The sequence below is a fragment of the Natrix helvetica genome (assembly GCF_964273705.1).
Source record: "Natrix helvetica genome assembly, chromosome: 3".
Taxonomy (NCBI): domain Eukaryota; kingdom Metazoa; phylum Chordata; class Lepidosauria; order Squamata; family Natricidae; genus Natrix; species Natrix helvetica.
In genome coordinates this window covers 37,400,743-37,413,159 of record NC_138549.1, presented here as the reverse complement: position 1 = coordinate 37,413,159, position 12,417 = coordinate 37,400,743, and the positions used below count along the sequence as shown (strand labels likewise).

The 12,417-nt window shown below is 35.6% G+C and overlaps 1 protein-coding gene across 5 annotated transcripts in view; it reads left to right on the top strand.

Annotated features, from left to right (window-relative positions):
* Positions 1-6,414, top strand: part of UBE3A (ubiquitin protein ligase E3A) — a 46,866-nt gene extending 40,452 nt beyond the window's left edge. For all 5 annotated transcript variants that reach the window (XM_081946015.1, XM_081946014.1, XM_081946017.1 and 2 more), the window contains 6 exons: positions 1,045-1,250; positions 2,279-2,443; positions 3,597-3,752; positions 3,845-3,918; positions 5,328-5,471; positions 5,702-6,414. In XM_081946015.1, coding sequence (XP_081802141.1) covers positions 1,045-1,250; positions 2,279-2,443; positions 3,597-3,752; positions 3,845-3,918; positions 5,328-5,471; positions 5,702-5,822 — 866 coding nt within the window. In that variant the 3' untranslated portion in view covers positions 5,823-6,414. The remainder of the gene's footprint in view (positions 1-1,044; positions 1,251-2,278; positions 2,444-3,596; positions 3,753-3,844; positions 3,919-5,327; positions 5,472-5,701) is intronic.
* The last annotated feature ends 6,003 nt before the right edge of the window (positions 6,415-12,417 follow it).

Sequence of the window (12,417 nt, the reverse complement as noted above, 5' to 3'; positions counted from 1 at the left end):
CTTGCTGTTCTGAGGAAAAAGTGAATGAAGATCTCCTTGTAAGCTACTTTGAGCTGATTTGGGGCAAGGAAATGAGATAAAAATCTACCAAGTAAATAAAGCATTTATCCAGGACATCATTGGGTGGAATCTGCTGACCTAAAATAAAAATGAAATTGACATAGTTTCATGCAATACTCAAATTATTGAAATACCTTTAAGTTTTTATATTATTTTATGAGTTTGGCACCACTATTTGTTTAGACGTTTAAATATTTATATTAATACAAACACACCTACTGTGAAATCACATGGTCCTGATTACTACCTAAACTGATCGTTGATTCCTGCTGTGATTGAATGCTTTTGCTTTGAATCTATTTAATACAGAAGATGGAAATTATTCATTGTCTCATCTCAGAAAAGTCAATCATCAGTGATGATTGGGTTTTGTTCAGGTTTTTTTTAAAAATCTACTTCAGTAAAATTGCCTAATATCCTTCTTAAAAAGATACATACGATTTTTGCCTGTAAAAATGCACATAAAACGTCTCCTTTAGCAGAAATATCTTGCACATTCAAAGGTGGTTACAGTTTAATATTTCCCTGAAATGTTAGAAAAAGTGGGCAAGTTGTTTTTGACATAGGTATTTAATAAGGAATTTTATTTCATGCTCTCTTCCATTGTGCTTTGCATATGTATGCAAAAGTTTGGAACATTTCTACTATATCTTTTTTCTGAATCGATAAAGTGTTAAAGATACACACAAAAGTCATTTATTATTCTTGATAAAAGCCTGAACTCTTGGTTGTTTTCTCTCACTGCTGAGCTTTTAAAGTTCTGTTCATTTGAAATGAATATTAGGAAACAATGGTGGCTTTATCATTTTGAGCCCTTCATATAAAGTGCAGATGTCTATTTAATGTGCTGAACAGTAGTATATTGTGAATTAAAATGACTACATACCACATGGAATTTAAAAGTAAAAAATTCATAATCAGAAAATGTCTAGTTACTGAACCTAACCTCATTAAATCTGAAATCCTGTAACTTTTTTTATATAGGAATGTTCACTTACGATGAATCCACAAAATTGTTTTGGTTTAATCCATCCTCTTTTGAAACTGAGGGACAGTTTACACTGATTGGGATTGTATTGGGCCTGGCTATTTACAATAATTGTATTCTGGATGTCCATTTTCCAATGGTTGTCTACAGGAAATTAATGGGCAAAAAAGGAACTTTCCGTGATCTGGCAGACTCTCATCCTGTAAGTCCTTTAAAGATGTCCTACTGTTTGGAAGTCCGCACTTCAGTGTTGTTATATTTTAAACCTGGTGACACTATAGTATATTCTGATTATTCACCTTTGTATGGGTGTGTACATCTCTTATTTTTAATTTAGAAAACTTGGGAAATGAGGATCAATATTGTCTCAGAATTCCATAAAGAAGTAATAATAATTTGCTGAGATTGTATCTGACACTGCATTTATACAAGCTATCAATCATATAACTGCTAATGTGGATTTTAAGAATGTTAGTATAAAATAAGATTTGTACACATCTAATAAATATACTCTAGAACTCTCTGCTAATCTTGAAAAAGATGGCCACACACCATTATTTGTCTGAAACAGAATTCAGTATCTACAGACTTAATTTATAAAAACACTGCCATGACCTGCAGTGATGTGACTATGAAATGTATAATGTGGATGCCTTAACTGACGAAGGTTCTTTGTTATTTCTTTTTAAATAGCTGTGAAATCTTAACATTGCATACTAGCTTGTTCCAGGTGATAGACGTTAGCAGAGGATGACATAGCAAAGCCACATTTTGAGGAAAGAACAGCTCCCAGGTTCATTAGCTTCTGAAGCATAATTACTTGTAATCAAGTTATCAGTATGCTCCCAATATTGCATAGGTTTTTAAATGTGGAAAAACTGTGTATCTGATTAGAGGAATGGTGATGAGTGATTTAAATTTTGTGACTTTTTCAGCCAAATTTGCTATCTTTTTTCCAGCTACTGGAAGCAATATTTTTCCAGGATATGAAAAACAGCTTTTAAAGTGTAGTTCGTTAAAACAAGGCTTCCTTGGGGGAAAGAAACAAATTAAGGCACTTCCTTCTTTTTCTCATCCAATTCTCAATCTCCAACAGTTGCTTTTAATATTCAAATAACTGTTACAAGAGATGCCTACATCTAGCTTGGTTCCTAATGTTTGTACACATTCTATGTGTCAGGCTTCTTGTAGTGCTTTTTAAGGCTACATGAAATATATTTACTGTTTTAGGTTCTCTACCAGAGCTTAAGAGACTTGTTGCAGTATGAGGGAAGTGTGGAAGACGATATGATGATAACCTTCCAGATATCTCATACAGATCTCTTTGGTAATCCAATGATGCATGATTTAAAGGAAAATGGAGATACAATCCCTATTACAAATGAAAACAGAAAGGTAATATAATATGGCTGCCACCAATTATACAGTGATTATCTAAGTAAGTGGTATTCTAAAACTGCAAAGATAGCATATTGAGTAAATATATTCTGCAACCTGTTTATATTATGCAAATTATTTTTTTCAGGATCTTTGCTTGTATGATTTGCATTTTTGAATACTATAATGACCCATGCCACAGTAGGGATAAAAAGTATATAGAGCACTAAAGTCTGCTCCCAACCTTTCTTTAACCATTCAAAGTATTGCCATAAACTTTCAACTAGAGCTTCATAAGAGCTAGAATTTTGCTTCAGATAAGTGAAGTTTGTGCCTGACTAGGAGCTGAATTTCTCTGATGTTTCTAGCTGCGTTTCTGATGCACCTTGGTAATCATGATATACATCTATTTGGCTTCCTTTACAGGCATTGAGATTACAGCTTTCAGAATTCCTAGTCATTACCTAGAATGCACTAAGTTGAGGAAAGATGGTAATGGATATGTTCTCTAAGCTTGGATTTTCATTTATAGATATTTCATTACCTACTTAAATCCATCTTTAGTCCTGAAGATGTTATGGGAAAGGGGGGGGGGGGGTAATTAAACCTCTGCCAATGAAAAACTAAGCCCAGAGAATCCGTCACCCAAACCTTCAGCCCTCAGCTACATATATTCTTTATCATCGAAGAATAGTATATAAGGAAAAGAACCATGAGTGCAGCCTGTGCTTTGATGTAAAATAAGGATTTTTTTAAAGCTAATATTTTTAAAATAAGAGAATGACAAATAATGTAAAAGCAAGTCAGGAAAGCACATCAGTAACATTGACTAAATGAATAAAAATGTATCTTGTGTTAGATAGGGACTCCTTTGTTAAGAAATCGAAAGCCACTGTTCATTAGCAACTTAATAACTTCATTATATTTCAGCCTTGAAGAGGTGAATGGTAAATAAAGAAAACATATAGTTCTTGTTTTTGAAATAATTTGAAGTTTGTAGAATTCGTAAAATCTTATAGATGTGTAAGTCTTAGAGCTACTAAACGAGAGGAAGTTCATATCTAGTTTTTGAGAGGATGGTGGGGAAAGCCTAGTTCTCTTTATTTGGGACAAAGGCTCATACCTGACCTAGTAAAGAAGCTTGATGTTGTCGGCTTTTTTTATTAAACAGGAATTTGTTAATCTGTATTCTGACTACATTCTGAACAAATCAGTGGAAAAACAATTTAAGGCCTTTCGAAGAGGATTCCACATGGTAACCAACGAATCTCCCCTAAAATATTTATTTAGACCTGAGGAGATTGAATTGCTGATTTGCGGAAGTAGGGTAAGGCATTTTAATTGAATGGGGGGAAAAAATATTGGTTTTGCTGTTGGTGCTAAATTGTATAATGGTGATACAGTATATTCTATTTACAGAATCTAGACTTCCAAGCCCTAGAAGAAACCACAGAATATGATGGTGGCTACACCAGAGATTCTCTTATAATTAGGTATGGGGACTAAGCTTTTCTATGTACAGTTACAGAAAGTGGTACTTATATCTCCAAACGAGATTAGCCAAATATGATACAGGTCTCACAATTCTAAAAGAAAGGGGGAAACTTGAAAGCCTTCGATCTTTAGCTAGACTTTCAAACAAGAAATTTCAGGTGATGGGCATGGTTGCTAAAATAAAAGTAGTAAAAATTGGAGTGATCTCCATTTCCTGTTTTTCAAACTGCCAGATCCTATAAAGCATCAGTTAACTCTCTGTAGGCATATATTGGAATCACAGTCTCTTTACGCCTTAAAATTTATTTTTTAAGTATCATGTATCAATAACTTATATTTCATAACTGCCTTGAGTGGTTGATACAACTTTGTTGTGTCGGCATAGAGACCTCTTGGGCTTTTCCAAAAAAGAGGGCAAGACCAAGTTGTCTCACCATTCCTGTATTTTCTACCAGCTAGCGGTATGTGCTTATTAGCATTTCAACACTCTTGGACTGTATTAAGGAGACATTAGACATCTCATTTCTAACGAGTGAATAAAGCTTTCTTACTCTCAACTGAGTAACTTGAGAGATGTTTCACTGCATTGGTGTAAGCAAGCTATTTGCATCCCTCAAAAGTGGGTAATAAGAAAGTCACCACTATTAAAGATGGAATCTGGTCATAGTAAAATCCATGGGAATATATGAGATACTCTGCTTATGCAGGCATCATAATTGACCTGTTGTAGTCTCCATACATTGGGGGATTTTAATTTTGACAAGTCACTTTCATATAATTTTGAAATACCCCAATCAATTATTCCTAAAAAGAAAATAAATCTATGCTAAGTTTTCTGCAATCCACATATTTTAGCTGGACTGATGTAACCAGATTTCCTTCTGTATAAGTTATTTTAGAGATTATGTCTTTAACGAGACCAAAAAATTATATTATAATCTTGTGCCTATGGAGATTCTCAGTCATCCAGTTCATGGTTGTCCCCAAGGTGCTTTCTCAAGAGGCAACTGGAGTTTCTGGGTTTTTTTTGAAGACGTTTCATTTCTTATCCAAGAAGCTTCTTCAGCTCTAGCTGGATGTTGAGGAATGGATTTATACTCCTTGCAGACATCTGGTCAAATGAGTATGAGCACGTTAGATTGTCTGCAAAGAGTCTAAACCCTTCCATTCCCCACCATCCAGTCACAGCTGAAGAAGCTTCTTAGATGAGAAACAAAAATGTCTTCAAAGAAAAACCAGAAAATCCAATTGCCTCTTGAAAAAGCACCTTTGGGATGATTATAATCTTGTATTGGCTACTTCTGAAACAAATGTCAAAAGGCAAGTTTTATGCAGATTATCCCTAAGCAGTCATTTGTGTTATTTGTACTGCATAGATTCTTTTTCTGTTTCATTTTCACTTCTGCAGGGAATTTTGGGAAATAGTCCATTCATTTACAGATGAGCAAAAAAGACTCTTCCTCCAGTTTACAACAGGGACAGACAGAGCACCAGTAGGAGGACTTGGGAAACTAAAGATGATTATAGCCAAAAATGGCCCTGACACTGAAAGGTAAAGTCTTTAAAATTCAGAAATAGGTAGAAAATGTAGTTAAGCAATAGGTTTTCAACTTCATCCCAAATGAGGGTTCCATAAATTCACCCATGCATTTGAATAACCCGATTCTTTAAAAAGTGAAAAATAAAACACGGATAAAATATCAGTATTTCTTATGCTAAGCTAATTGAACTGTTTGTATTTCAAGACAATTCTGAGACTCGGTTCTTTTCTTTCTTCTCCAGGTTACCTACATCTCATACATGCTTTAATGTCCTCTTGCTTCCGGAATACTCCAGCAAAGAGAAACTTAAGGAGAGATTGTTGAAGGCCATCACATATGCCAAAGGATTTGGCATGCTGTAATGAATTAAATAAAAGGGATAAAACGATTGGTGGCAATGGTGTCCCTGTCCAAAAATCAATAAGAGAAAACCCACAAAAGGCCATAAGCTATAGCAAGCAAGCTACCGTAGTCACCTGTATTTGGGCCTCCCTTCTTCACTTGGGGACTCTGGGCTGGAACAGCAGATTTCAGCTGCTTCTATGAACAAATTATTTTCTTTTAGCGTGAAAGTGTTACATATTCTTTCACTTGTATGTACAGAGAGGTTTTCCTGAATATTTATTTTAAAGGGTTAAATCACTTTTGCTTGTGTTTTATTACTGCTTGAAGTTGAGCCTTTTTGAGTATTTACAAGAAAACAAAACTGTACTCTCCCAAGGAAAATATTGCCATCATTTGTAGATTGTGTAACCTTTAAGTATGTGCTACATTTTTGTCCCAGTTATCAAATCAAAATCGGGAACTGTACTTTTTGAACAGTTTTGCTTTTGAAACTTGAAGTCTTGGAAAACAAAATGGTGTGATGCAATGACTGCTGTTCTAGCCCCCAAAGACATTTGTGGAAAAGCATTAGAATCAATAAAGATGGAAGGGAGAACTTGGAATGTTAAATTACAGCCTTCAGACCTTTACTTTTAGCCACAGCACAACAATTAAACAAAAACTAAAAGTCATTTCATTATATACGTTGTCTTTCACATGTCTTGTCTCGTAGCATACCGGGTTTTTAACTAGCAAGATTTCTGGCCAGATAGAAATGTGAGCGCAGTTAATTTCACCTTTTTTTCTTTTTCAGGAAAATATTTACTGGGAAAAGTGCATTTCAGCCAAACAACTTTAGAATATAGGAAAATGTGGGAGAAATCAGAATGTTGGGTCTATAAACAAATGCATGTGAAGTGCACTTAAAAAGAAGCTATTGATTTCTCTTACGTTGACATTTTAAATAGACAATTCAGTCTTCCCTGCAAGCTTTTTTAAACAATGTACTGCTGTTCCTTTATCAAAGCATATGAACAGTGCTGCAGCAAGGAGATGCTTTTTTTCTCTCCTCATCTAGCAACAGGGGGAAATGATTTTTTAAAGGACACATTTGCATTGTAATACTCCAAGTTATTCCTTCAATGTATAGAAAGTAAATCCTAAATTCACTTCTCTCTTTTACATGGCATATCATAAGCTCAGAATGTAAAACTTTTACCTTTCTTCAGAGCAACCCTACACACTGCTCATGGCTGCTATTACAGTATGAATAAAAGGATCATACATGCTTTATCAAGACAATACAGGTGGTGTTCCTCTCACTGTAAATGTCAGCTGATGTGCAGAAGTGAGCTTGTGCCTTGGTGATAGCTATTCCTGCAATTGGGGCAGAATTGGAATTAGTGAAAAAAGACTAAACTCTGAAATCTTTGGAAGGGGAAAATGTCTTTCAGGATTGCTTTATTTTTTAAAACAATAGTAATAGAAACAGATAATTCTGTTACTACAATGTCAAATAAAAATAACAATGCTGGTCCAGTGACAAAGAAAAAAAAGTCATGTTCTTAGTATCATATTCGGTCTGAAAATCATTGGAATTTCTTGGTGAAGAAGAATAAAATCATAGAATAGAAAGACAGGGATAGAATCAAGATCATGTGAAGTGTTAATAGCACTTTATAAATCCTTGATAAAGGCGCACTTGGAATACTGCATCCAGTTTTGGTCACCACAATGTAAAAAAGATGTTGAGATACTAAAAAGTGTGCAGAGAAGAACAACAAGGAAAAGATCCTCAGAATAAAAAAAATAATTATTCAATCAGAATATAAAACCGACTACAGGAAGCTGATCTCTAGATATTGCTAAATGTCATACTCCTCAGTTTAGAAAACCGTGGAAATAATTTGCATAAAAACAAGCAGAAGTATTCCTTAAGGAGGGGTCCCAACCCCCATTCCATAGACTGGGCCGTGGCATGCCAGAAACCAGGCTGTCGAAACAAGCAAAGCCCCATACGCAGAATGCAAGGCAGCACACAAAACCACACACCCTCCAGTCCATGGAAAAACCTCTCTCCATGGAACTGGTCCCTGGTGCCCAAATGGTTGGAGGCGGAGGGGCGCTGCCTTAAGGCCTGATACATTGGTGGCATATGAGCGTGGAAAAGTAAAACATTAGCAGACTTCCAAGATTGATCTCAGCTATTGGAGATAGACCAGTTTAGAAAACTGATTCCAAAGGAAGGCTAGGATTATACTAGATTGTTTGGGCTAAAGTCTTCCTGTGGGGATAGTTTCTGAGCTGGCCTACCTTGTAGAGATCATACCAGCAGCTGCCTTAAATTGCTGGGAATTTTCCCAAGTTCCAAGACCTCCACTTGAGCTATAAGACCCATGTTAGATTCCATGTATGACAATTGTATGGCAAAGAATTATAATAGGTTAAAATTACATGAATTGTGTGTAATTCTGATTTAAACAGTAACAACCAAGAAGTTATTTTGGGATGCACTAGAACTATTGATTTTCCTTACTAGGCTCATGAAATCTTGGATATTAAAAATATAAGCCTTCCATTTTAGTCCCAATACCAGAAATTTCATCCTGGGATAAACTCAAAGAGAGAATATATCTTAGGAATCAAGTTAGGAAAGCCATTTTCATTTTAATAGAGGACCAACATGGCATACATGGATTATGTGCCCATAGACATTTCTTCTGGGGACAGCCTGCCCTGGTCTTCTTTTCATATTAAGAGGGAGGAAAAGTGTACCATTTTCTGAGTGCCCTTAGTTTTCAGTTTTCATTTCATCACAGGCCTATAACTGTTCAAAAATAAAATGACAAAAGTACAGGATAATTTTGAGATTCAAAAAATGGTGTTGCATTCTTAGTGATCCCCGTTCTAGTACATTTGATGTAATAAATAAAAATTCACAGGCAAAGCCATTTCAATTATTATAAGAATTAATTCTTAACCTGTTTTTATTTACATAAATAACATACTTGCGTATTAACAGAGACAGAAAAATAATTATGGTAAATTGTAAATTTCTTGTTCCAAGAAATGGAGAGACTGAGAGCTGATTACTACATCCAACCCCTTGCTTCACAAGTTTAATTTTGCATAAAATCAAAAAACTGAACTATAATGTTCAATCATTTTAGAATTTAACAGCATCAAATTCTTAAAAATGATAAGAAAAAGCAACTTGATGAAAAGGATACCAAGAGGATCCTAGCATTATTGTTATTTTTGCTAAATGGTTGGATCTGATTTAAATATATGATTTTTTTAATATTAAAAGAATACTTTTGTAATCTATAATTAATGTCCCAGTTTAATTTTTGCTGCAAATTAAGCTCTCATATTTTAAGAAGCAATTATTATTTTTTTACAATCATGGCATTTAAATGAATGTTGATCTTCAGTATAAGTAATGAACTATTATTCTACACTTTTTCATGATTCAGGTTACCCAAATCAATACCATCTGAATGGTGACAAAGTGTAGAATAAAAGTTGATTACTTACACTGAAGATCAACATGCATTTAAACCAACTAATAGGAATATGGTGCAGAAAAGATAGGAAATGTCTGTTTCCACAAGCTTAAACTTTAAAAGTACATGATTTACACACATTTTTCATATTTATTAATCAAATTTATAGAAGATTGGTAAGGATCACTCTTAAGATACAACAGTTAAGATCACTAACTTTCCCTGCCTGTTTTTCACAGGGCAGGAATAGAAAACATTTGCAGAACATATTTCCAATATATACTTAGATTCTAGTCAATGATGAAGCACCACTTAAGAAAACTAAAAGAAGGATAGTCTGTTTTAGTCAATATTAATCCCGGAAGAGCTCTTAATCTTGGAAAGAAAATTGTCCAAGTCTTATTTTGTAATCAGTTGATTAGGGCTATTATTCAGCCAATGTCTTTCAATGAGATTCTCTTCAGTAAGTAACTTATTGTAATATTCCCATATTAAAATATCTAATGGCCTGTCTTTTTTGGTGAAATCCATGTCCAGTTTCTTTATTGTAATGCTTCGATGGTTGATCTCTCTACCTACTGGATTCCATTTTCTGTGCTCCTGAGTGTTATCCCATACAAAATCCCGATTTATCTGACATTTCTGCCCTATCTGTTCCTGCAGTCTGTCAGAGTAATAGTCCTGTAAATGGGAGTGTCGCTCTTGTTTTAAAGTGGCAACTTTCTCAAGAAAGAGCTTGATCTTATCATTCAAAAAGTCATAATTGTGTACTTTAAATTTTTTACTCTTCTTGTTGCATATTTCTAAAGGTATGTAGTCCAAATTCAAGAAAAGACTCCTTGAATTTGGTCTCTGTTTACGACTTCTGCTCTTAGCATTTGGGCATTTTTCTATCAAGAAATCCCCTTCTGGACATCTCGGGGATGAAGACATACTAGGTTCTGTAGCCTGATGTGCCGAATGCAATGGCTGGGGGTAGATTTTTGCAAAGCCATACTTCACACTGGACAATCTGCCACTTTCTTGATGACAGGAAGTATGGGGTCTTTTGCATCTAGCAGAGCTGGCAGGTTGAATAAAAACAAGCTGACCTTCAGAAACTCCTTTAGCACCTGAGGTGACTCTCTTCCGACATTGCGGTTGAGCATTCAATTCCCCTGAAGCTGGAACGGAATTCTGTCGCTCTTTAATCTCAGCTTCCTTACCTTGCCAGATTTTGTAGCTGCTGTGACTGTTAGTGACAGAGACGGCAGCTTGCTGCTTCTGAATTCTACATGGAGCTGAAATAGCTCTGAGGGCTTCTGTATTCTGCAGTAGAACTCCAATCGCTTTCTTACTATCATCAGTCACAACAGAATGCAGATTGGGAAAGAGACTCCGAGAGAGCTGTTTGACAAGCTCTCGATCCCCGAATAGCTTGGCATGAGCCACTTCAGATTTCCTGAGCTTCCTGGTGAATCTGTTGTACAAGATCCTTTGGTCAAGAATTATGGCATTTTCAGCCTGTTTCTTCAGGGAGTTTAGAATCCTAAGCTGCTTATTTAACAGGATCTCTTCTTTTTCATTGTAAGAGGAAGCCAGCTGGGATTTGACTCCATCTTTGAATTTAGCTTTGTCATCCATCGTGGGAGCTGGAAATTTAAATCTGAAGCCACAACCCGTCCTTAGGTTTTATAATCTTACGGCTGCTCATTCTTCTTTTCACAGCAAATCACATTTCAACAATATCTGTTACTGGAGTGAGCAACATGTTTTTGGACTTCCCCCAAAACTTATTATGAATCGCAAGAAACCCTGACCAGCTACATCAACAGTCAAGGGTTTGTTGATCGGATCAAGTTCCTTATATTTGTTGTTAAGGAAGCATAAATGAAAGTTTCCTCTTGAAAGTAATACCTGGGGTGGTGGATTTACCAGTATTTGATTCCTGGCACGAAAGACATCCTGTAGCTAACAAACTTAAATTTTGCAGGAGCATACTACCATTTTCTATAACATTAGATTAAATGGTATACGTTAGATTTCATTTTTTAAAGAAATTGCTCCAATTTCAAAGATCAAGTCTTGTAAACTAAGAACTAAACTTAAGAACTAACCTATGTATGTATGTACAGTATAGGAATGTAAAGAAGCCATACCTTTGGCTCTAATTCTAAGTCAGTTCCTATTTATTTCATTCCTGATGACTTTGTGGAGATTTTTTTTAAAAAAACAAAAAAACAATAGTACATGGCATCAGTAGGAATCAAACAAATGACTATTAGACTTGTTTTAAGTTATAGTAGTTCCTAGACCTGCTGGCTGACTTCGGCAGCACTTGAAAAGTAAAACAAGATCAGAGAAAGAACATCAAGATTATATAGGCTAGATGGGGAAGTAGTGGGAAACATTCAGAAGAAGGCAAAGACCTTAAAAAATGAAGAGCGCTACTTTGGTACGGTATTTTAAAGTGCTGGACTAGGAATAAGGAAGCCTGAATTATAGTCTTCAGACTCAGAAACCTACATATAACCTTGGGACAGTTTCTTTCTTAGCCCTAGGGCAGGGGTGTCCAAACTTGGGAACTTTAAGACTTGTGGACTTCAACTCCCAGAATTCCCCAGCCAGGCTGGGGAATTCTGGGAGTTGAAGTCCACAAGTCTTAAAGTTCCCAAGTTTGGACACCCCTGCCTTAGGGAAAAAAACATCAAAAGATTGCCAATAAAACTGTGCACCTGTCTAAGTAATCGCCAGGTGCCAATATTGACTCAAAGGATTATAACAAGCACAACTTCTAACAAATATATTGACTAAAAATGTTTCCCCACACCCACTACAAACAAACTGCTTGGAGATCTCTGAGTTTCCGTAATCAAAAACCTGCGATTTTAAAACTGAGTGGTTAAAAAGGGAGTGGTAAACCTTCACCCACAAACCTAACAGTCCTTCCATTGAGGGATTATGTGCTTGAAGTCAATATAATAGATGACTTCCCATTCTGTTATTCACCTCCCTTTAAAGAAATTGAGCGAAGGATGCCATATAAGCATCATGCAATAAATTATTTCGTCCCCTTTCTCTGACATTCTCCCCCACTGTTCAGTAAATAAGTTTTACGCGTTGATTCCCTTTCTACCTTAGCACCCTG